Below are 25540 nucleotides of genomic sequence, written 5' to 3'. Positions count from 1 at the left end.
TGTTTTCTGCACAGTCTGCTCCGGAGGAAGAACAAGCTCCACGACTCCTTGTTTTGGACCCTGAACCTGCACCATCGACAGGCATTACAAGTGCACCACCGCCGTCCACGGACGCCATCTATCACCACACCCCACCAACACCCCCCCCCCCTCTCCGCTTTGACTTTCATCTGTATCCGGCACAAGACGCCCCGTCAAACATTCCCGTTTGCTGTATCCTACCCCGTCAGTTACGCACTCATTTCTACTCTCCAACCCTGCTCCCGAGTTCCAATTTTCCCCACACCATTTTCTCCACTCTGCTCAGATTTAACATGCGGCTACTCAACTCACCACTCCAATAGGAGCCCACCAGCTTGGATCAAGTACCCCCTTTCAACTACTCCCACCTCAGTCCATCGAAAGTTCCCCCTCCCGAACCACGCTACCGCCTTCTCAGCTGTGTAATACGTGGTGTTGACCCCTCTATCACAGAAGAAACACTACTCTCCGAACTCTACGTGGAAGGCATCCCAGTCAAGAAGGCATTCAGAATCATGAACTCCACGGGTCCCATCTATAAGGTGAGAATTCTTCTGCCATCGCCCGAAGATGTCGACTGTGTTTTGGCCAACGGAGTCTCCTGCCAATGTTCCCACCTACCTGGCCGAGGTAGTAAAGGCGTGCTTGGTTCAGCCGGAAGGAAATAAATTCGATTGCCCGACAGGAGGTAAAAAGTTTAAGAAACGAAATTTTCTCTCCCGGAGGTGCACATGACCCTGAGGTTCACCCAGCCTTCGCCAAAAATGAGTCTCAGGTTAATTTCTGGGGACGAAGGCGGCCAGGCGTAGAGTTAACCACGCTGCCTCACCATGTGTCGAGGTTACGGATAGTGTCCACTCCTCCAAGGGCCTACAAGATGACTTTATATCACATGTGAACTTGTCCAGTTTTACTGCCGGATTCCTTTTCTGTGACAACCCTTAAATGTAAGGATGTATTCACTATGGCATTTTCTGTCCTGGTTGATAGCGTATTCTGTGCATAAATGTGACGGTATTTCTTGAAACAAACGCACACGTCCACTCTCCGAGTTAGGGGATTTAACGAGACGAAGCTGAAATCCCCATCCCGACGAGGAATAAATCCCGGAATCCTCTGAATCAAAGGCTGCAGTACTGACATTTATACTTAAACATTTTTTACCAGCATACGACTACTTCGCTAGATGGTGGTAGTAAAAATGCCGGGATATCCCAACACGGGTTCGCCTCGCCAGGTGCACGTCTTTCTATTAGACTCCCGTAGGCGACCTGCGTGTCATGATGAGGATGAAATGATGATGAAGACAACACATACACCCAGTCCCCGTGCCGTAGGAATTAACCAATTAAGGTTAAAATCCCCGACCCGGCCGGGAATCGAACCCGGGACCCTCTGAACCGAAGGCCAGGGCGCTGACCGTTCAGCCAACGAGTCAGACATGGTGGTAGTGATTACTGTTTTAAGAGGAAGTACAGCCATCCTCTTAACACTAATCGGTGGAAACATGGAAGATGTCCTAACGCATCAATGGATGAAGGCATCCGTAAAATAAAGAGAAGGGGCATGACAGGCGTGAAAATGAAAGACTCCCTAGGCCTCAGAAAACAACAAGAGTTGACGAAGGGAGATCTGATAGGATAGATGAAAGTGAGCAGCCTGGCAATGACAAGACTCAGCTAAGGACCTCGTGGATGCCAACCCACAGACATGTATTTTGGAGACGAGGGGTAAGACAGGGCTAGGACAGGGAAGGAAGTGGCCGTGGCCTTAATTAAGTTTCAGCCCCAGCATTTTACTGGTGTGGAAATGATAAACCACGAAAAACCATACTCAAAGATGCCAACATTGCGGTTCGAACCCACCATCTCCCGAATGCAAGCTGACAGCTACGCGACCTGAATCGCGTGACCAACTTGCTCGGTCCGCAGGTATCTCAACATATTTATATATTGTCTTCTTCTTCTTCATTAACAGCTTTTGGCAACGACATTTTGCATTTCTGTCCAGTTGGTTGCTATTTGTAGTCGACTGTCGGCAGAAAAGTTAATATTAGGAATTTCGCAAGTCCGTTCCAGGTATTCAACCTCTTTCTCCTTGAATCCGTAATTAGCAATTCTCAATCCCCATTCGTACGTTTCATTACTTCTTTATTAGTTACTGTATTTTATAAAATGTAAATGGAATGAACAGTTTTGGAATAATGGTAAGAAGGCTAATTTACATATAAAGTAATTTTTGTATAATATACAAAATAATATATATATATATACTACTCACTAGGTGGGCATGAGTGATATTTCGGGAGGGAAAAAATCTTAATTTTGCTTTTATATACACGACATTTTTGAATCTGATTCAATGACACATTTTACAATTAAATGGCCACGATGTATTTCTGCAGCCAGTTAAGAAGACGCAAGTAATTCGTTAACGCACTCTTCACTTTTTTAATCTATTGTTAATATCATTGTGGAAAGTATTCTCACTATAGTTCGTCATCGTACAATTGTAAGGGGAGTGCGTACGTACAACATTATTATAATATTGATAAGCATTCTGTATTAAACGCACCCTCGTTTTGCATGCGTTTGTATTCCTTGTGCGAACAATAGCAGAAATTTAAAACGCAGTAGGGTTGCTCTTCAACTCATCCTATGCTGAAGACAATTTATTTAAGATAATAAAGCAGAGCCTATCAGGGAACTGATGGCAGAGAGCAAACTTACTCAATTAGGAGTAACGGTTATGAGAATTTCTTTTTGTGTGATTCTGCTGCAATAGGCATTGGATAGACTAGCTAGAAATGGCGGTTAATGAGTGTGGCATGCGTTGCAAGGTCTTTGTTACAGAAGTTGTTACTTCAGTGTTTAGGACATTGTGGTCATCAGACCACTATACTCACTGTGTGATATTTGTTGCTACGCTATCTGTTCTGGTCGATATATTTGTAATTAAGTTATGTCAAAGAAGTCAGGCATATTTCGGAAAAAAGAGGAAGTTTCTCTACCTGCACACACACACACACACACACACACACACACACACACACACACACACACACACACACACACACACACACACACACACACACACACACACACACACACACACACACACACAGAATGTACGCAGAAATGGCAACTATAGGTCGAAATGTCGTATTGCATATTTTATTCTGACCTGATACAGCCGAAGTTATTTATGCCTTTTCTGGCAGAATGTAGTGTTGACAGTGCACTATGTCTTCTGGTATGGGCTAGAATAAATTTGTTACTTTCATTGATCTGTCCCGGTCTCATCCTTGGCTTTGACAATATGAAAGTGACCGAAGTATGAGCAATTCTAGTAATACCATACCTTATGCAGCCAGTCCCTGTTACGAACGGATGAAAACATTGCTCATAGGGTCAGTTGGTGCCTGAATTTCAGTGGGCTTGGCAGACTGATATGTAATAGCAAAACTTCTGGATCAGTGAGGAAAGCAACGAGAAACTACCTCAGTCCTCATTTCCCAAGTATGCCTCTTTAGTGACACCTAGGCTATATATGACAGCTGTTGGTGGGGCTGTAGAGGATCAAACCGATTTACTAAGAGAAGAGACAGTGACGGCGATAAGGACCGCGCAGACCCCACGGGGGCCCATGGCTTGTGAGGGGCCCATGACTGTTTCTTAATTCAGTATCTGAAGACTGAGTTTACATACTGATAAAGCTATAGCACATGACACAGTATTGTTTGTATTACAGAGGGTTATTCCAAACTTAGGCCATCGTAATGCAATAGGAGTACAGTAGTTATTTCTGAAAGAATGTGGAATTTCCAACCCGTTCCAATAATAACCATTCCTTGATGCCACTCACAACAATCAACAGGGCTTTTGAAGTAATTAGCCAGATCTGATAAGGTAGTAGTCAGCGAAGATCCTCCTTGTTTAAACACTAAATACTGAAATTTAGAGCCTGTTTATAACTCTCGGCAGTCAGTGAAGCTAAGTAGACTTACGATGTACGGTTGAATTGTAAATAGTAGTACATTATTTGGTCCTAGGAACGAGATTACTTCTTAGTATTGTGACGGTCAGCGTGTTTTGGTTACTATAATTGGAATAATATTCGATGCATTTCTTGTGTGTGTGTGTGTGTGTGTGTGTGTGTGTGTGTTCGTATCATATACGTGTAATAATTTTATTTCTTCGGATTTGAAAATTAAATCATGTAAATTCTTATTCTTATTCTTATTGTCGTTGCTGTTTATTGTAGGAATATACAACCTTGTACTACGAAATAAACTTGGAACATTCCTAATTAGGAAACGAGGTTCTCATTTTCAATTATTGCGGGGGGGGGGGGTGACGAGCTTCTTAGCGCCCTACTATACGTACCGAGCACGACATATTACGTTGACAGTTTATTTCGAGTGCAACATACAAATATAGTCACTCAACCGAGCGCGTTGGCAGTGCGGGTCGCGCAACTGTGAGCTTGTGTTCGGGAGATAGTGAGACTAATCCCCCACTGGCGGCAGCCCTGAAGATGGTTCTCCGTGGTTTCCCATTTTCACACCAGACAAATGCAGGAGCTGTACCTTAATTAAGCCGATGATAACTTTCTTATCACTCCTTTCCTATCCTATCGTCGCCATAAGACCAATTTGTGTTGGTGCGACGTAAAGCAAATTTCGAAAAGTATAGTCACTCAAAAAAATTAAGTGCTTGTTATTGTATGGTCCTCACATTTAATATTTCGTCAGACTTAATTTTACTTATTATCAAAATATAATTCACCTCTCATCCAGACCAAACTCTATGGAAACCCACAACAAGCAACATACCGTCAAAACCGGATGTAACGACTCAGAAGTGACCACCATTTTAGGGTCGTTATACGCGAAAGAGCCGCACAAACTGGTCTTTTTCTGTCTTTTTTTTTCTTCAAAAAATAGCATATCTATAAGTTTTAGGCTGCACACTTACAGGGTTAATTAACAGAATTACGTTGAGACTTCAAAAAGCGTAAGTGAAATAAGTACTGTATTTGAAGAACGAAGAACGACTCTGTTATCAATCAGTCACTACTAATCTGCATTTAGGACAGTCACCCAGGTGACAGATTCCCTGTCTGTTGTTTTCCTAGCCTTTTCTTGAATGATGTCAAAGAAATTGGAAATTTACTGAACATCTCCCTTGGTAACTTATTCCAATTCCTAACTCCCCGTCATATAAAATAATATTTGCCCCAATTTGTCCCCTTGAATTCCCACTTTATCTTCATATTGTGATCTTTCCTACTTTTAAAGACATCACTCAAACTTATTCGTATACTAATGCCATTCCACGCCATTTCTCCACTGACAGCTCGCAACATACCACTTAGCCGAGCAGCTTGTCTCCTTTCTCCCAAGTCTTCCCAACCCAAACTTTGCAACATTTCTGTAACGCTACTCTTTTGTCGGAAATCACACAGAACAAATCGAGTTGCTTTCCTTTGGATTTCTTGAATCAAATAATCCTGGTGAGGGTCCCATACACAGGAACTATCCTTTATTTGGGGTCTTACAGGAGACTTGTATGCCCTACCTTTTACATCCTTACTTCAAAACCCCTAAATACCCTCATAACCATGTGCAGAGATCTGTATCCTTTATTTACAATCCCATTTATGTAATTACCCCAATGGAGGTATTTCTTTATATTAACACCTAGGTACTTACAGTGATCACCATAAGGAACCTTCACCCTATCAAGGCGGTAATTAAAACTGAGGGGACTTGGGGACTTTTCCTATTTGTGAAACTCACAAGCAGACTTGTAACCCCGCTTATCACCATACAATTGCCTGCTGTCCGTCTCACAACATTATCGAGGTCATTTTGCAGTTGCTCACAATCTTGTAACTTATTTATTACTCTATACAGAATAACATCATCCGCAAAAAGCCTGATGTCTGATTCCACTTCTTTACTCATATCATTTATATATATATATAAACATAAAGGTCCAATAATACTGCCTCGATGAATTCTCCTCTTAATTAATGCAAGGTCCGATAAAACTTCGCCTACTCCAGTTCTCTGAGATCTATTTTCTAGAAATATTTGTGTAGTGGGACTATAAAGAATTGTTCTTTTAATGTTTACACAGTACGTACAGCAATAATATGCTAGTAAAATGTAAAATAATAAGTGAGGAACAAAGAAGCAACAATGCAAAGTGATCAATAATGTCGCACACGATCTTGGCTAATAAATGAGTTGTTCCCTCTGTCCTTCAAAATTGAGAACCAAAGATGGAAAAAGGATGGAAGTACCAGAAACATGTTTTTGAGTAAACGCCAATAATAGAGTTTCAGAACACAATGGCACTATCACCCTTTTCTACCAAAGGAGACCAGGAATTTATGATTACCAACGCCCTTTGACGTGCAAGTATACTACATCCAATGCATTTTATACGATTACATAACAATATTTAGCTTCTGTAAATTTCATTTCTTTAATTAAGTGGCTCAGAAATTAGAAAACACAAGAGTGATAGCACACTGACACAATGGACAACACAGAAAAAACAGAAGAATTGCAGCGCGAGTCGCTGGCACATTCATCTTCCCCACCAAACTTAGCTGGGCACATTAGGGTTGGTTACTGAATGCATGATTCGAAGCAGTGTATCGATTCATTCAAGTGTCCGAGTGAATCGATTGACAGGAACGGCGAGCTCACGGAACACGATTCAGCTTACTCCCAGCGGACAGTGCTGAGGTGTGCGCTCACTGGACGTTGACGGGGAGCCGAGCTTCCACTGCAGTGAGACAGTGAATCATGGCACATCGAAAGAATCGTGAACGAGCGCGGCTCAGTGAGACACAAGATACACACGGCTCCTTATCGGCTCACTGGACACTGGCGCAGAGCCGAGCTTCCGCTGCAGCGAGACATACAGTGAGCCATGGCACACCGAAAGAATCCTATGCTATAATGGCCTCTCGAGCTCAGCTCATTTGAAAATAATACCCAGTTGCATTCACTGTCCTCTTCTTACAGGGAGCTTTAAATAGATTTATTTGCAGTGTTAAAAAGGTAGTTAAAACAGAATTCTGAAGTAGCTAGTAAGTTATACTATTTATTAGTTTAATGAATCTTAGTATTATAACTTAGTTGACATTTGACAATTAAACTCGACTCTAACCTGCCCTACGACTATGAATCATGCTCATGACCACTCAAAAGTACCTGTTTTATATTGGGAAGAACAGTTCAGTATTCTCTCAGTTCATATGTCACATCGTTGCACAAGACTTCAATCATATGTGGACAGACGCAACCAACAGTATGTTGAATAAGAAAACCAGCGGGCTACTGTACATCTCGGGTAGCCTATACAAAATATGACGATTTAAAAAAATCCTCAGCTGATAGAAAAATACATATTTTATAAAATGACTGAGCGAGTTGTCGTGCGGTTAGTATCGCGTAGCTATGCGCTTGCATTCGGGGGATGGTGGGTTTGAATCCCACCGTCGGCAGCCGTTAAGATGGTTTTCCGTAGTTTCCCCATTTTCACACCAGGAAATCCTGGGACTGTACCTTAATTCAAGCAATGGCTGCTACCTTCCCAATTCTAACCTTTCCTACCCTGCGTCGCTGGAAACCTTTGATGTATTAGAGTGACTAGCATTTTTTTCTAAGAAAGAAGTTCATAGTATGAAGACCAGATGGCAGCTGCGAGCACTGAATGCTGTTGCTGCTGTCTTACCAGCACATACTACACAGATGCAGTAGGAGCGGTGACTAATGTACCGTGAATCGGATCACTGTATCGATTCAGTAACGTGAACGGAATCAAATGAATCGATTCAGTAAAATGAATCGAATGTCCCATCACTAGGGCACATTGGACTGTGGCTCTACCTTTTGAACTTCCTACCAACTAAACTAATGACGTAAGACACATGCACAAGTTACTACCATATGCGGCAATGGCTTATACATCCCCTTATTACACACACACATCATATTTAGACACATTCACCATTTTCTATCTTCTTTTGCCTTCAGTTGTAGAAATCGTTGAGTATGATACATCCAATTCCTTCACGACGCTGACACTTGTTTCCTCATTTTGTAATCGCCATATTATGTGTGACTTTTTTTTTGTCCAACCATTATCCCATTTCCCTACGAGGTCGGGTATGAGGTGAGATGAATCTATCGTGGCGGGTTTTTATGACCGGATGCCCTTCCTGACGTCAACCTCATCAGAGGAGTTAATGTGATGAAATCAATGGCGTGATATATGATAGTAGGAATTGAATTGAATTGAATTGAATTCAATTGAATTTATTGATAATGATTATATACATGCCACTGAGGCTGAAAAGCCCCTTTATGTAGCGTCTACTTATAACACAATACAAGTTTATGAATATACTAAGGTGAAACCCGGTGCCGGCACATAGCCTACTGCTGTCGAATAGCACCAAGGAATCTGCTCAAGGCTTACCGACGGACGAATCACCATCAACAGCGTCATATGCCCTCTCTCCATATAAGCACTGCGGAGAGGTTTGGAATGTAATCCAGTCTTTTGGCGCGCAATCTAGTTATTAGAAATTGTATACCACCACCTCCCCTACCCTGCCGCCCAACATTCTGATGGTGAAAACTTTTTTTCGACCAATGGGACTCGAACCGGCTAACCTCGGTGTCACACCGTTTAAACTTCAGTGCCTTAACGATCATGGCCACCAGGCGGGCTATATGTTGTGTGACTTTTGTTCTGTATTAAACATTTTTCTCTTTCATTTGCGACATCTTCACAGCGATGCTTGCCTTGACTTTAACAGACAGACTGAAAAAAAAAAGAAAGAAAAAAAAAAAGGTTTGAAAATAAGCTCTACATTGTTGTCAGCAAATCCCCAAACGCGTAACAAACAAAAATAAACATCGGACATTACAGTCCATACATTATTGACCGAAAATGTGATAAAAATAGCCGTTTGATACGATATGTCGTAATAAGCAATGTCGTACTAAGCGATTTTTTTAAAAAAGTACAGTGCTTATATAGGATTTAGACGGGGTCGTTAGATTTCGCCGTTATATCAAATACGTCGATAAAAGCGATCTCGCAACAAACGGTTTCGAGTGTAGTTTCAAATTGTTTCTAAGAAAAGTGTACCTGCGAGGAGATTACACAATACCAAGCATTAATTCTTATTTTGAGTGACGATTAAGAGGAGTTTGGGGCTGCGAAGCTCTGGGTATTTGTAAATATTCCGGTTTCAGCTTCAGAAAATATGGTCACATGACCTCATTTGGAATAACGACTGTACACCCGATTGATAGTATACATGTACTATACGATGTTCTACTCTGTAAATGAGTAATGCGATCTTATCGTTCGGCTTACTTTAATGTCTATGTCAGTGACTAATTGTCAGAGATATAGTACTTTCTCCGCTTTTACGACTGAATCATCATTTCCGGGAAGATCCTTTCACTCTAACAGTGACATTTTCGATTAAATACAGTGTTGCATGACTCACTAGCTACCTCACACGCCGCTGACAGGATATGTCGTGAGATAAAAGGATCATCTGATTCTTTTGTTCCCCAAGTGGTGCAAGTCCATATTTGCATTTATGAGATATCCAAAGGCTTGAATTTGATTCTGTAGCAACATTCATGAAGTGGTGAAAACAAAGTTTTGCAGTGCACATTGAGTATACAACCGAGAATACATCTGTATAATTATCACAAGAGTTAACTATTGGTGCGTAAAGAGAGACATTGAAACCTTTCAGGCTATCAGTAATGTAACGCGTTTTATAAAGTACATATCGGATCACCTGAATGAATCGAAGTGACTTTAAAAGATCATGAATGAATTAAGTGGAATGCGTAATCCCATACGTGTCAGAAATGAAAACTTCCAGATAAAAATGGTTGGCAGGGAAACTCTCCACCCATTAAAACGGCATAAAGGCATTTTGACACAAGATGTGAGGATACTTATTGAGACTCTTATACTACCTATACTTGACTACTGTGACGTAGTCCTCGTTGACGCAACTAGCGAACAAACTATAACACTGCAACGAACAATGAACTCCAGTCTTCGGTTTGTTTTTAGTCTGAGTTACGATTCTCACGTAACTCCTACGTACAAAGCTCTTTCGTGGCTGAAACCCGAAGGGCGGCGAAAAATGTCATTATATCGAACTCTAGAAAAAATCTCCCCTTATATATTTTTTTCGAAATTTCCTTTCCTTTGCCCATTCCATAATTCCTCGCTATTCGCGTTAACCGCTCTTCTAAGTACAATAAATATTTCATTGTGACTGGGTTGCCACTGTGGAATACACTTCCACTTGATGTCAGGAACTCTAAGACGTATACAAAATTTAAGACTGCTTTTCTCATAACTCCTTTATTTTTTTCTTTGTTTGATGCGCATTGCTAACTTTATTTATTATGCATTTTTCTAATTTGTTATCTTGTTTACATATCTAATTCAATAATAGTATTTCTTGATTACATTGTAACTAGCAAATGTACCCGTGCTTCACTACGGTATTCTACATCGTATACGGATATCGAAGTAAATTACTATACACGCAGTGAATAAGGCTTTTTTAAAAATTGAATGTCTCTTCGCGTTATCCAAGAAACAGTTGTTTCCATTGTCAATTACGAGTTGCGGAGTTGTGAAGATAATGGACGGCTCGCTTGCCTACTGCCATTCACAATCGAGTTGTTTACTGTGCAGTCACAAACGATTTGGGGAATTTCCGTTACAACGATAGGCTCCCTTTTCTACTTCCGGATACAATCGGGTAGGGGAGTTTTGAAGAAAATTGCACGTTCCCTTGCCTTCTTCCAGTCAAATCGAAAAGTCATTACCATAGTAGGCCCTCCTTACTACTGCCAGTTACACAGGAGTTGAAGGACCCCATTCCTACTGACAGTCAACGTCAATGTCAACATGACATTTCGTTTCTTTCGCTACATTATTTATGTCATTTAAGCCTAACATCTACAACCTGGACTACAGTATGCCAGGGTTACATAGTATGCTTGTTATATCTCTTTTTTTTTTTTGCTATCCTGATAAAGCAGCGTTGAAGCGGTGAGGTGTTCTTGTAAAATGACCGTGTACTGTCTGTCGAAGAATTTTTCTGGAGGTCTAGGACCTCTTCACTTCTCAGACCCTGCGAGCTTGCATTCGGGAGAGGGTTGGTTTGAATCCCACCATCCGCAGCGCTGAATATGGTTTTCCGTGGTTTCCCATTTTCACACCAGGAAAATGTTCTGGGCTGTACCGTATTTGAGGCCACGGCCGCTACTTTCCTCATTCTTGCTCTTTCCCATCCTCGGTGTGTTCGACGTTAAACGACTGGGAAAAAATAAATAACTTCTCGAACGCTTAAAGGCAAAGCATGTTTGCGGTTTTACAGGGCTGTTTGTCGTGTGATATTTAACCAAAGGACCTCCTACCTTAGATGGAATTTAAAATCGTAAAAACGGAAAATTTCATTTAAAAAGGTTTTCACATAAATTTATCCATTGTGGCTATCATTCAAATACTATGTAGGCCTATTGTCATCATTCTGGTGAATGTGGACAAGTCTTAGTTTCAAAAATATTGGGCTCAAACATTCGACAGTACCCAAAGTTACCTTTTAAATTGCGGGGGTTACCTACCCGAAGCGGTAAAGCCGCGTTTAGTTCACTCAAAAGGATGTGGGGTAGATTCCCCATTAGGAAGTCGAAAATTTTAGAAATGAGATTTCCATCTCTGGAGATGCATGTGGCCCAAAGATTCACTAAACCTACATAAAAATGAGCAGGTGTACCAGTTCAATTCCTGGGGGGGGGGGGGAGAAGGTAAAGGAGCATTTATAATAATTAAAATATTATTGGTTATATGTCCCAGTAACTACTTGTTTTCGGAAACGCCTAGGTGCCTAGATCTTTTACGTGCCGATAAATCTACCCACATGGGGTTGACGTATTTGAGCACCATTAAATACCATCGGACTGAGCCAAGATCGAACCTGCGGCTTAACTGTATGAGCCACGCAGCCCGGGACGAGAAGGAACATTGAGATAACCACTCAAACCCCCCCCCCCCGACTTCGTGCCGTGGAAGCTTTTACATTCCACTCCTTCAAGGACCTTCATTCTCTGACACTTTGCTTGTGCTTTCGTAATTGCAGAATGATGTCGTGAATTTTGGTTGATAGCAAGCTGAAAGTAAAGTGTAATGCCTTATCGGGACCTACTGTACAGTTCGGCGGACGTGTCTGAGTTAGAGGTTAACGATTTAATGGTGCACTAATACACATGGGTTTTCGGGGACGATAGACTAGGACTAGGAAGAAAGTGGTTATGGTCTTAATTAATTGTCTAGCGTCAAAAGGGGAAACAATGGAAAAACATCCTCAGGGCTGCTGATGGTGGAGCTCAAACTCACCATCTCAGAAATGCTAGTCAACTCAGTCGGTGGTAGACTTGTCAGACCGGCGCCCTGAGCAGGGTGTCAAATCCTATCCTCCCTTCCCGTAGCCAACAACACACGGTTTAGCTATCCAAATGCTGACCACAGCGAATGTTGATTATCATAATATAAGATATCACGAAGTTCCATGTTTCAGTATGTGCCGGGTTGAGTGGCTCAGACGGTTGAGGCGCTGGCCTTCTAAACCCAACTTGGCAGGTTCGCTCCTGGCGCAGCTGCGTGGTGTTTGAAAGTGCTCAAATACGACAGCCTCGTGTCGGTAATAATATACAGTAATTTCGTGTGGCTATTTCTAGCCGGGTGCAGCCCTTGTAAGGCAGACCCTCTGACGAAGGTGGGCGGCATCTGCGATGTGTAGATAACTGCGTGTTATTGTGGTGGAGGATAGTGTTATGTGTGGTGTGTGAGTTGCAGGGATGTTGGGTACAGCACAAACACCCAGTCCCCGGGCCATTGGAATTAACCAATGAAGATTAAAATCCCCGACCCGGCCGGGAATCGAACCCGGCACCCTCTGAACCGAAGGCCAGTACGCTGACCGTTCAGCCAACGAGTCGGACCTCGTGTCGGTTGATTTACTGGCACGTAAAATAATACCCTTGGGACACAATTTCGGCATCTCGGCGTCACCGAAGGCCGTCAAAGATATTTTTCTGCTATTTGCTTTACGTCGCACCGACACATATGTCTTATGGCGACGATGGGATAGGAAAGGCCTAGGAAGTGGAAGGAAGCGGCCGTGGAGTTAATTAAGGTACGGCCGCAGCATTTGCCTGGTGTGAAAATGGGAAACCACGGAAAACCACCTTCAGGGCTGCCGACAGTGAGGCTTGAACCCACTATCTCCCGATTACTGGATACTGGCCGCACTTAAGCGACTGCAGCTATCGAGTTCTGTGAAAGATATTTAGTGGGACGTAAAAACTATAGCATGCTTATTGTGTCAGTATGTCGTTAACCTGCTTGAAAATTGGCGAAGAAATTGGTTGAAACGGGAAGAAGTCTTCTAGACCTCATAGCGACTCTTGGTGACTTCTGCATTAGTAATAAAAAAAAAAAAAAAATTGAAATTTTTGGAATTAGCAAGAACAGGGCCCTTCGTTCCATAGATTACAATTTCAGATAACGAAAGCTGGCTTCTTATTAAATGCCATTTAATCATTATAGTATTGTATTTCAGACAGCAACTCTTTTTATCCCAAAACAATGACTATGAACTGTGTTGGAGTACATATGACATCGTTATCAGTATTTCGACTAAAGTCAGAGATCGCAATCCTAATGTTAAACCCTCCAATTTATTTCCAGTGAATTTTACTTCAGAGGGAAAATGTTTTTCATTGGCAATAAAATTCTCCCCACCTTAGTGTGTTAAATTACTTAAACTAAACAGGATCCCTCTTCGAATACTGATGGATGCTTTTTGAAACCAAAACGCTGTAATCTTATGTTATTGAGTACTAGCTAAATCGACGGGATAAACATATACAGTAGAGTGTGCAATGTTGTCTAATTCCCCAGCTACTTTCCGCCAATATACAGTCAGGCTGCTTTATTCGGAACGCAGCAGTAATTCCATCTATCGGAGATGAGTGGCAGCAGAAGAAACAAATCACATCACAACAATGATCAATGCAATGTTATTGTTGATCAGTTTGATGAGCTTGCGACATTGTAGACATTCACATTTAGTTTTCTTCCGACTCTGGGATATTAGAGCATTTAAAGGCAGTCCCCCCTCTTGTCTTTTCCTTAAAGCGATCTTTCCTTCACGATTTTTCTTATTTTTAATAATCATCTTCACATTTTTCTTGTAGATACCGACCGACGACCACGCGGTTTTTCACCTCAAGACAATCATGACAAAAACCATCGCCAGTTAACACTGTTACGCAATATTTCCACGTTAACAAGGTTTAGCGTCGATATGGACTAAGTTACAAAAGTCTAAATTCATTATTCCTAATTATTACATTATCATAGTTGGTATGGTAAAACTGTATTAAATCATCAATGATTGGGACTTGTAATCTCTATAACCTTTGTTAACGCATGCAGTACTTTTCGATAGGTATTTAAAATACATGTCCGCCTCTGTGGTGTAGTGGTTAGTGTGATTAGCTGCCACCCGCGGAGGTCCGGGTTTGATTCCCGGCTCTGCCACGAAAATTTGAAAAGTGGTACGAGGGCTGGAACGGGGTCCGCTCAGCCTCGGGAGGTCAACTGAGTAGAGGTGGGTTCGATTCCCACCTCAGCCATCCTCGAAGTGGTTTTCCGTGGTTTCCCACTTCTCCTCCAGGCGAATGCCGGGATGGTACCTGACTTAAGGCCACGGCCGCTTCCTTCCCTCTTCCTTGTCTATCCCTTCCAATCTTCCCATCCCTCCACAAGGCCCCTGTTCAGCATAGCAGTTGAGGCCGCCTGGGCGAGGTACTGGTCATTCTCCCCAGTTGTATCCCCAGACCAAGAGTCTGAAGCTCCAGCACACTGCCCTTGATGCGGTAGAGGTGGGATCCCTCGCTGAGTCCGAGGGAAAAGCCGAACCTGGAGGGTAAACAGATGATGATGATGATGATTTAAAATACATTTTAGGCACCTTCCCCTGAAGTACTATTTTATCCAGCGTGAATAAAATAATTTATAACCTAGACTGTAGCACCGTATTCCCAGACTTTACATACCGATTTTCATTAAAATCTGTTCTCCCATTTTCTCGTGGTTTGGCGCTGATATTGACTTAGCAACACAAACAGAAGTTAACGAATATCTCTATTATCATAGCTTGTACGGTAAAAGTGTATAAGACATAGATGAACGGAAATTTAATTCTATATAACTTTAGTTATGTAGTATTTATCGACAGGATCATTAATGACATAAATATTTGAGAATTAAATTTTAGGCCTTCCCCTAAACTACCATTTCACTCAGCATGAATACAATTATTTGTAGCCTATATTATAGTGCGTCGTTCGCCGACTTTACATACCGATTTTCATCAAATTCTTTTCAGCCATTTTCTCATACATACATACATACATACATACATACATACATACATACATACATACATACATGACTGAAATTTAGAAAGTGCATTTCCTTGTTACTGTTGACACTACCGATACAGAAATACCATTCTTTTAAAATTCTGAGCAATGTAAAGAAAAACTCATATATATATATATATATATATATATATATACTGTATATAGACGTCTTAGAATGTTGTTTATAAGGCATTAGAGAAGACACTTGGTTTACCCTCTTTATGAACAAGTGTCAGTGGATTCAAAGTTCACCACCTAAGATAACTTTTGACTTCAAAATAAAACGTACCTAGGGGGGTTTAGAAGGAGGGGCACGAGATTTTCCTGCTGTTGATTTCAGAGAAAGATGAGTAATATTTATGTATTCCCTACTGAAATAATAAGTGTTTCATTTCCATCCATTAGACACAATAATCTATTAACTTGGTGCTCAGTGATTTGCCATACATTTAAAGGAAAAATAATTTAAACATTAAATTAGCGTTACTTTTCGTATTTGCAACTGTTCTAAATCTAGCTTCCCGCCATCTCCGTCACAATCTTTCATTCTAATGTCAATAACACAGTTGAATGATCATATACAACGTAAGTATTGTTGCTAAATCTTAAATTTTCTTTTAAATTCTCGCCAAAGGTTTAGAAAGTTATCGCTATGTTTTAAAGTTAAGGTAAGACTGTAGAATCATGAGCGGCAACTCCTTCAATGCTGTGGTTACTGAAGTTGCCATCAAATTTTAGCATCTTCCCACAGCCGTGGACTTTTTTACTACTTTGCCCTCGATAATTAGTCATACACTAGTTAGTTATACAAGAAAAAATGTTTGAAATTATGAATAAATAATTCTGAGCCTAATGGATAAACACTGACATCAAACTATTGAATGATATGAATATTTAAAACTGATCTGAAACAGCACACAAAATCTTCGAATTCAAGAAGGACAAGTTTAAAGTTACTTACTTGACCCTGCAAGAAGAATTAAAATAAATCTTCAGATGACGTAAAGAACTAATAAACGTAGTGAGGTATAACCTTGTGTTAGTAAAATGAAGGTCAGCACCTCTACGTAAGACGCTCACAAGTATTGCACGCGCACAGCACTGATACAGGCGATGTCGTGGGTCATGTGATGGGGGACCGATCCGAACTAAGTAGGCTACAGACTCAGAGCGACCAACCATGGTGAACGAGGCACCACCCACATGCCCACTGGTTCGGAGCAAGCTACACGTCCGGAACACCTGTCTCCTTGTAGCCCTCATATCATAGGGTGAGTGGCCTCGGAAATTAGGGCCATCACAGCTGTAACATTTATAGATACCAGTCACACGTCGGAATCATTCTTATAAACCTTAACAGCGCATGAAATTTGAGGTCAGAAAGCAGTAGTCACTCTTCACAAATGCATATTTACAATTTTACTTTACTTCGCACCAACACAGGTAGGTTATATGGCGACGATGGGACAGGAAAGGGCTAAGACTGGGAAGGAAGCGGCCATGGCTTTAATTAACGGAAAACCATCTTCAGGGCTGTCGACAGTGGGGTTCGAAACCACTATCTCCCGAATGCAAGCGCATAGTTACGGTGACCCAAACTAAGCAGCCACCTGCACGGTTTTAGAAATATAATTGAAGTGGTGGTGGTGATTACTTTTTAAGAGGAAGTACAACTAGGTATCCATCCTCTATTAAGACTAATCAGAGAGAAACCAACTGAATGCGTTCGACACTTCGAAATATGAAGGTATCGGCCAAAGAAAGACACGGGCCACGAAGGGCATGAAAATGAAAGAATCCCAAGACCTCGAATGCTCTAATACCGTCGGATCGGAAAAGAACAATAGTTGATCAAGGGAGATCGGATAGGATAGATATCCGGTTTATAGAGAATATTAGTACTCAAATACCATTAACGGCTGTGTGTTTTATTATTTCCAATCTTGCATTGGATGAAAGTAAGAAACGTGGCACAAGAAAGTGACAGCAATGCCAGAAGTCAGCTAAGGGCCCCGTGGTTGAAAACCCACTCTTCCAATTTAAGAGCCCCTGGGGTCTCATTTAGTCGCCTCTTAGGATTGACAAGGGATACCGTGGATGTATTCTACCATCCCCACCCACAGGGAGTATAATTGAAGTTATGAAATATTATTCCCCCATTCGTGTTTCTTCTATACATTCCCTTGCATTTACATTGGCGACGTATTTTTACTGTGCACGTTGCTCTTGTTTTGAAAAACAAAGGATCCCTTTCGTTTCTAAATGGCAGAGAGAAGACGTGCCCCAGTTCTTGTCGACGCTACTGGGTGGCATCTGTTTACGATATTTGCATGCCGCGAGGCTAGATATAACAGCCACTCACAGTAACCTATCAAATTGTCGTTCAATTTCCTTCTCACAGGAAAAGATGTTTAGACGCCTTCGGATTTTCTGTTACAGGCGGATTCACTCGCAGTTTATTTGGGAGACGCTCGTATTTGCACGTGGGACACAGTCCGGTTATCACCAACGTGTTCATTGTTAGCACTTTAATAAAAGGTACAGACATATTTTCTCTTTCTCCATGGCAGTTATTTATTGCTGTGGTATATGAAACAGTTATCTATATACTGTATATAATTTGAGCGTGTAATACAAAATTGTGAGAAAACCGCAATACTAACACCGATGCGTTGTACATCAAAAGAAAGGTCTCCATCTCATGGTTATTACAGGGACATTTCCTTTATCTGTTTAGGGGACTGTCGCTCACCCGATCGCCCGCGCTGCGAGCTTGTCTCCCGCCAATCACTTTGCCGTGTTGCGCTTCTCGGCGCCACAAGTTCCTGTCCTCTGCAATCTACTGAGAGTTTTATCAGCGTGGGATTCAGTTTAATCAAGTGTTCACGTGTTTAGTGCTCAGTGTGTTGTTCCAATGCCATTTTCGTTATGCTAGCATATGAATATACATAATACCTTTATAAAGCACAGGAAATGTTGTGCGAAAACACTCTATGACTCAGTGCGGGGCGAGCGCTGGCCGCATTACGCCAAAGTGCTTGGCGGAAGACAGGCTCGCAGCGCAGGCGACCGGACGAGTGGCAATCCCTTAAATAGATAATAAAAATGTCCCTGTAGAAAAATATTATTTATTTCATTACGTCATTTACTTGTGAAAAATTTTCATTTTTTCCGAATAATGTGATGCGATGGTCCTTGCAGTTAACTGTACGCTTGTAGGTGACTAAAAATATTGTCTCCGCTGATCTTTTTATGTCAGCCCGATAGAGGGTTCTGTGAAAGTTGTCTATGCACATCTTTCTTCGTTAGTCTGATGGCTCTATGAAATAAAGTTGATATAAAATTAGGACTCATTACAGGTGCTTCCTAGGTTTGGTTTGGTGTCTACTGCGAGTAACCTGCCCTTCAAATTCCAAAGGAGGCAGTTCACGTTACATATTGCTTTCGCAATGACCATTAACAAAGCACAGGGTCAATGTTGTAAGTACTTACTTATATCGATGCGTTTTTCAGCCATATGTGGCACTCTGGTAGAATTAAAGCTGGAAGGGATGTCAAATTATAACTACACGAGTTCGCCTCTCTCGTGCACTGGTTAATGCGATTACGTGCCACCCCCGGAGGTCCAGGTTCGATTCCCGGCTTTGCCACGAAATTTGCAAAGTGGCACGAGGACTAGAACGCGGTCCACTCAGCCTCAGGAGGTCAACTGAATAGAGGGGTTCGATTTCCACCTCAACCCTCCTCGAAGTGGTTTTGTGTGGTTTCCCGCTTCTTCTCAAGGTAAATGACGGGATGGTACCTGACTTAAGGCCACGACCGCTTTTCACTCCTGGCCCTTTCCTATCTCATCGTCCTGTCGGTGCGACGTGAAGCAAATAGTAAATATATACATATCTACACCAGGGTATCTCAAACGCCCAAAATCTCACGCGTGCAAACCGAGGCGCAGAGGTTCTGTGCACCGTGGATCGGCTGGGTTCGGACCAGCGTCTTGTCTCGGGGCGACTTGGCTAAACTCGGCTCAACTCTGCTAGGATGATGGAGCGCTGCTGAGCAAGTGAGGAAGGGGAAGACAGGCGGAGTGAACGGGACAGGCATAGGGAAAGAGAGAAATAGCGCTATTGTTCAAAATCTAGGAGTGGGGTTCTGCACTCTGGTCAACCTTATGAAGTCGTCATTTGCACCTTGCGCCACGCAATGCACTGGTGCATGCACCCTGAGAGGACCTGATCTACACAATAACAGGATCAGTTCTCCAAAACTGTAGGGTGTTTCATAAAAAAGCCCACACTTTACAATTGAATACTAACATCAGTCAGTGAATAGGACAGTCAAGTGGAATCACTTACAGTAAACTGTCGATGATTCATGATTGTTAAAATGGTCTTCCGGAGTTCAGTATAATTTCCGCTACTTTTCTCACGCTTCCTCTATCGCTTGTTTAATTTTTAGTCTTTGTTCGCAGGTATTGTTGCGACGGTCCAATAATAATAATTGCTGGAATTTGAAGTACAGGGAAGTAGCTTTTCAATTAAGAAATCCCACATGCATAAAACGTAGACATGCCTTCAAAGTAGCTGTTTATGGGTTCTTTTGTAACTGAATGACTAATTATTAAAAATACTAATCAAAGCATTTCTCTTTTATAAATTCATGTATAATCATGATTCAGATAGGTGTGTTTGTGTTATACTTTAGTTTAGTTAGTCATAAAAATCCCACTGAGTGGTCAGAAGTCATGGGGAGACAATGAAAGTGATGCTAATAACGAGTTGATCCTCCGCGAGCCCTCAAAACGGCGGCAATACGGTTGGGCATCGACTCTGCAAGGTTTTGAAATCGTTCTGGAAGGTTCTAGACCCACGCATCTTGCACTGCTACCCACAATTGGTCTTGTATAGTTGCTGTGGCGTTCATGGAGCGTACACCAGCATCAACAGCATCCCACTCGATTGGATTAAGATCGGGGGAGGGCCAATCTATCTTCGTAAAATTACTGGAGTGCTCCTCCAACCCCCAGCCTACCACCATAGAGCGGTGACTTGGCGCATTGTCCTGCTGAAACATTGCAACTCCATCAGGATACTCTAGGGCCAGAAAGGGATGCAGTCTGAAAGAATGTCCACATAACGTGCACCTGTCAGCGGTACCTGCTGCCTGAAAATGGGGCCTAATTGCGACTATGAGAAAGCTGCTCAGACTAGAACTGAGCCACCTCCCACCTGGACACAACATTGACACCCAGAATCCATAGTTTGGTGGGACATACGTCACACTCTCACCCGCCCATCAGCTTGACACAACTGTAACCGGGATTCATTGGAGCATACGATACGCCGCCACTGTTCCATGGTCCATTTCCGATGTTCGCGGGCCCATGCACGTCATTGAGCTCTGTGTCGGGGTGTCAGCAAAGGAACACGAGGTGGTCGTCGGCTGGTGAAGGCTATGCGGTGTAGCTGCCTCCTTACAGTCCTCGTAGAAATGGGTTCCTGACACCCAACATTCAACTGGCTGGTGATCTGACTCACAGTAGCCCGTCGAGCGCCTAGTATGGTTCTGCGGAGGTGACGTGATATCCGTTTGTTAAACACCTGTGGTCTTCCAGTGCAGCGGTTTAAGCGGGTGGTAATATTCTCTCTGTGATACTGAAGATCCACCCTCGACACTGTTGACCTCGGAAACCCGAACTGGCGTATAATCTCCGCGATGCTATCACCCATGCGCCGTGGGCCGATGATCATCCCATGTTCAAGGTCGGTTAACTCGTGGCGTGTTTTCATCTTCATCTGGTGTCTGTGACAGATTGTTCAGCTACGCCGCAGCTAGCTGCAACGCTCAGGGGTCATACACGGCACATGTTCTAATGGGATACCCCTTCCCGTGACTTTTGGCGAATCAGTGTAGTTCTTGTTCTTGGTTCGAATGGGCCTACTTTGGACCACGCTTGTTCAACTGTTGGGCTTTGATCCTTGCCCAGTAGTGACGCATTTGCTGACGGTGTAACTCCTTTCTTTCATATGTCCTGGTTGTACCTTTCTTCCGTTTTCCCCCTTGAAATCCACGGAATTCTTTCAGCGTATGTAGTAAAGACCGCCTATCTTGAAGATCTGATATTCCCAGTTCTTTAACTTTCTTGTCAGTTTCAGTGGTACGGATCTTCTTGTTCTGCCAGAAGATGAACAGACGATTGGTCAGTCTTTTGGAAGTCAGTCTTACTAAATGGCCATAGAAAGCTCCTCTTCTTTGCTTAGCACAATCAAAGAGCCTCTCTATATGTTCGTAGAGCTTGGAATAGTGCCATCTATGGAATTCCTCATATTCCTTTACCGGATCTAAGATCTTCCTGAGAATTCTCCCCTCTCTGACTTCCAGTTTTTCTATCAGACCTCTTCGGTCCAATGAAAGACACACCATGACATGCAAAGCTTCTGGTCTTATGAATGACGTGTAGTGCTTCAATTTCAGATTGCGTGACAGGCTTCTTTTGTTATAAGTGTTCTTTGTCAGTCGATAGGCGAGTTCCAACTTGTTGACTCTCATGGACAATGGTGCTCTTTCTGATAAGTTGGCTTCAATCCATTCGCCGATACTTAAATTCCTCAGTCTTGTTGATTTTTCCCCGGCTATCGAGTTCCCACTGCTATTCTTATTGTTTAATCAGATTAATTCGGCGTTGATCCTGGCTGAGAAATGAATATAATTTGAGACTATTTAAAATGCGACCACGGGGTGTCGTTGGCTTCTAGCATTTACAATGAATACAACACAGTAAATTAATTTCTTGTTGCAATTTACGCTTCTCGTTTTTCTCGCGACGAACAAGTACCAGGTATGGTGTCCGCCTCTGTAGCGTAACGGTAGATCGATACTACCTGCCATCCTTGAGGGCCCGTGTTCGATTCCCAGTACTGCCAGAAATTTAAGATTGGCAGGAGGACTGGAATGTGATTAAAAATTTACACGCAGCTCAGCTTCGTCGAGTATATGCCTACATAACTTCGGGACGAAGACACGGGCATGGTCCATTGTAGTCTGGCTGGAGAGGTTTCCTACCAGCAACTTGTCGGATGACGACAAATTTCACGGAGTGATGTCGAATATTCACAGGTTGAACGTACGCACGCGTTCTTTAAGATTGAAAATTTCTTTCTTTCTTTTTCTTTTTCTTCTTCTTAATCTGTTTACCCTCCAGGGTTGATTTTTCCCTCGGACTCAGCGAAGGAACCCCATCTCTACCACCTCAAGTGCAGTATCCTGGAGTGTGAGCCTTTGCGTCCGGGAATACAACTGGTAAGGAGGACCAGTACTTCGTCCAGGTGGGCCTCACCTGCTATGCTGAACAGGGGCCTTGTGGGGTGGGAGGGGGAGTATTGGAAGGGATAGGCCAAGGAAGATGGAAGGAAGCGGCCGTGGCCTTAAGATAGGTACCATCCCGGCATTTGACTAGCGGAGAAGTGGGAAATCACGGAAAACCACTTGGAAGATGTCTGAGGAGGGAATCGACGCCCCCCTTTACTCGGTTGATCTCCGGAGGCTGAGTAGACCCCGTTCCAGCCTTCGTACCACTTTTCAAATTTCGTGGCAGAGCCGGGAGTCGAACCCGGGTCTCGTGGGAGTGGCAGCTAATCACACTAACCACTACACCACAGAGGCGGACTATTTATTTATTTATTTATTTATTTATTTATTTATTTATTTATTTATTTATTTTATGGCTTTTAGTGCTGAGAGTGTCCGAGGACATGTTCGGCTCGTCTTGTACAACTCTTGCAAGGCGGACGCTCCGATGAGGGTGGCTGGCGTCTGCCACGTATGGGAACTGCATTTTTTGTTGAGAAGGTTAGAGCTGAGACTGAGGATATGTAATGTTTCTATCGTGTAGGGTGGAGGATATCGACTGGCTACCTAATTGAATTACCATACGTAATAATCGCCCAATGTAAGCGTTACTGTGGATATTGCCCAAGAAAAAACACACACCACCTCCACTCTAAGTACCAATTTTATATCTCTGGTACAACAGGGACGATGACTTAGATGTTAGGCCCCTTTAAACAACAAGCATCATCATCATCTGGTACAACAGGAGCAACAATGCGATAGGAAAGGGCTTGTGGCGGGAAGCAAGTGAAAGCAACCGTAATTAGGTACACCATCAGCAAAACCATCTTCAGGGCTGCGGACAGTGGGGTTCGAACCCACTATCTCCCGAATGCAAATTGGCAGCTACTCGTTCGGTTTTGAAGGAATCATGCACTGGTAAAAGTAGCGGGTTTTGTTCCGTACTGAACTGTGTTCATGGCAGGCGGACGTTAGGGGTAGTGGTGCGTAACGTCACCTCCTGACACATTAACTAACCACGCAGCCAGGGCGGGGTGTAAACACAGGGCGAGTCTGTTTCCTTCCTGCTCCACTCACTACCGGCCACAAGTGGGGTGGCAGCAGCGGAAGTCAAGATCACTGCCGTGACATCGACTCCTGCAGCTTCCTGAAGACAAGTATCTCACATTCTGTTAAACATACAATTTCTGTACAAGAAGAGACTCTCGTACACGGCTTATAGCCTGGGAACTTCCACGATCTGTGAAATCGAAAACATAATTAATTAAAGGCATTATCGTTCGCTGTGAATACACCGTGGTCAGTTGTATAGAATAACAAATATAATGGAAGACACCTAACCCCCAACTGAGCGCGTGAGCCAACACAGTGCCATCTTGTAACAGAGTATGTGTGTGGCGTCATTCTTCCTTTTCCAATTTTAAATTTGTTATTCTATAGAACTGACCATGATTTACTCACAACGATAGCTAACCTCCAACTGAACGTGTGAATCAACACAGCGCCATCTTATAACGGAGTATACGTGTGACGTCACATATTTAGCACACATTTTGCCCTACTTTAAAGCGCTATTTCAAGAAAACTACGTTTCAGATTTTCAATGTTCTTTTTGCAACAGTTAGTCCCTTCTTTTATCTCTCAATTAAGAAATTAAAGACGTCACTGAAGAGGTGTAAAAGGGAAATAAGGAGTGAGGTAGTTTCCCGTTGCTTTCCTCACCGAGCCAGGAGTTATTACATATCAGTCTGCCAAGCCCACTGAAATGCATGCACCAACCGACAGTATGAGCGAATTTTCACACCATTTGTAACAGGAGCTACTAGACTAAAAGTATGAAAAAAGTAACCAGAACTATTTAAACCATTTGTTAATGAATTTAGCAACAGACAGCGAGTTACATTAGGAGGATGTATAAGAGAATATAATTTAATTGGTAAGTAAATAATAGTTACACAGGAACTCCCAAACAGCTGTAATGAAAGCGGTAGCCATGATATTTTCGGGAATTTTTCTTCATTCAAGAGATGTGTAAACTGTGAAAGAGTTTGTGAACCTGGTGGTTCTGTGGATCGACAGTGCAACAAGGGTGGCGTAACATCAGGGGCTCGGGTATTCCTGTTCTGCTACTAAAATGTTTTCATTCCTCCCCTGAAGGGGGAGGCGGGCCTCTTAGGCGCTGGCGCCGTCTCTCAGGCTGGGCGATTTGTGAAGGAGATGTGCGGTGAAAGTAAGAGGGTTGCCAGCCGTCGTCTATACTAGGAACTGTCCGGCATTCACCTTAGTGCAGGAGAAAGGGAAATCACGGAAAACCATTCTCAGGACAGCCGATGGTGGAGACCAGCCCCTCTCCGTCTCCCGAATGCAGAGGTGTAGAACAACCCCACCTCAACTCGGTTGGTCGGTCGGAGCAGTGGCGGTTTCTGGTATAGCGCAATGGAGCAATGAACCTCCAGTTTATATCAAATTGTACTCAACTACGTAATTTTCATAACTCCGTTGTCAATCTCGAAGCTCTTGCTAAGTCCCTCTATGCGTAATATACTCGTACTGGCTTTCAATTCATATGAGCTGCGCAAGGTCTGTGGCTGGATACTTGTC

At 42.7% G+C, this 25540-nt stretch overlaps 1 protein-coding gene across 1 annotated transcript in view; it reads right to left on the bottom strand.

Moving 5' to 3' along the window:
- The window catches only part of LOC136879303 (acylcarnitine hydrolase), a 221895-nt gene that overhangs the window by 185848 nt on the left and 10507 nt on the right, over positions 1-25540 (bottom strand). The window contains exons 3-6 of the mRNA XM_068229051.1: positions 23957-24086; positions 20460-20682; positions 16673-16895; positions 16554-16559 (exon numbers count right to left, since the gene is read on the bottom strand). Coding sequence (XP_068085152.1) covers positions 16554-16559; positions 16673-16895; positions 20460-20682; positions 23957-24086 — 582 coding nt within the window. The remainder of the gene's footprint in view (positions 1-16553; positions 16560-16672; positions 16896-20459; positions 20683-23956; positions 24087-25540) is intronic.

The sequence above is a fragment of the Anabrus simplex genome, chromosome 8 (assembly GCF_040414725.1).
Source record: "Anabrus simplex isolate iqAnaSimp1 chromosome 8, ASM4041472v1, whole genome shotgun sequence".
NCBI classification, from domain to species: Eukaryota; Metazoa; Arthropoda; class Insecta; order Orthoptera; family Tettigoniidae; genus Anabrus; species Anabrus simplex.
This window is presented reverse-complemented; position numbering and strand designations above follow the sequence as displayed.